The sequence below is a fragment of the Apis dorsata genome, unplaced genomic scaffold, assembly GCF_000469605.1.
Source record: "Apis dorsata unplaced genomic scaffold, Apis dorsata 1.3 scaffold_77, whole genome shotgun sequence".
Lineage (NCBI taxonomy): Eukaryota > Metazoa > Arthropoda > Insecta > Hymenoptera > Apidae > Apis > Apis dorsata.
Genome location: NW_006263375.1, coordinates 179,952 through 180,934, shown reverse-complemented (window position 1 = coordinate 180,934; position 983 = coordinate 179,952). Strand labels below are relative to the sequence as shown.

The following is a 983-nucleotide window of genomic DNA, read 5'->3' as shown; positions in this document are numbered from 1 at the left end:
TTTTTTTTTTTTTTTTTTTTTTTTTTTTTTTTTTTTTAAAGGCGATTTTAATTGCATCCAAACAACTTGCGCAAACGAGGATGGAATATTCGTTAGACGGTGAAACGGCAATACAGCTTCGCTCCGTTTAAATGGATGATATACACTAAATTTTAATTATTAAAAAATCTGGCATCGCTGTACAAGATACATGTATTATTAAAGAAAATTTCATTTTTCGGGGAATTAGCCGGGATTTCTTCGCTTGATTAAGAATTCAATAATGTTTGTTTAATATTAATTTTTTGTTTAATCTTGGATTAAACAACTTTTGCATTTCCAGGGGGGAAATACGAGCCCACATTGGTGGACAACGCGTACAAAGTTCAAATGAAGTTGACGATAAATTCGGTCGGTCCGTCAGATTTTGGATCGTACAAATGCGTGTCTAGAAACGCATTGGGGGACACCGATGGCACCATCAAAGTTTATCGTAAGTAAATAATTTAAATAATTCGTTCGTATTAAAATTTCAATTATTCAAAATTGTAGTACAGAAATTTTCTTCTAGTAACTTTAGTTACTTTTCAATTTTATCAGAATTATCAGAATCTTCGAAGATTCGTGAAAGGAAATTATAGAGCATTGTACATAAATAAAACTAATCGTAAAATAATTCTATTATGACTTATTTTATCGTTTAACAGTTCCGAGAACTATGTTGCATTAAAGTGAAGTGTTTGCGCGTGTAAACTTCCAGTCATAATACTAGTAGTAACAAGGAGTTAAAATCTTTGGAAAGTTAGAACACGGATGAAGCTTCCTAAGCTTTCATAAAAGCGTTTAATAACTTCTAACTTCAAAATTGTTTTATTTATAATTTTACGTTCAATGAAATAAATTATCACACGATTTGTGTATTTCAGCAATAACGTCCTCGAATTCTACCGAAATTATGACAAGATACAAAGGTAAGTTCGAATTTATTTATCACGAAAATTACT

General features: G+C 30.4%; 1 protein-coding gene across 5 annotated transcripts in view; it reads left to right on the top strand.

The window, feature by feature from the left end:
- LOC102680502 (lachesin-like) overlaps positions 1 to 983 on the top strand; it is a 122,807-nt gene that overhangs the window by 113,904 nt on the left and 7,920 nt on the right. For all 5 annotated transcript variants that reach the window (XM_031508173.1, XM_031508174.1, XM_031508172.1 and 2 more), the window contains 2 exons: positions 323 to 472; positions 906 to 950. In XM_031508173.1, coding sequence (XP_031364033.1) covers positions 323 to 472; positions 906 to 950 — 195 coding nt within the window. The remainder of the gene's footprint in view (positions 1 to 322; positions 473 to 905; positions 951 to 983) is intronic.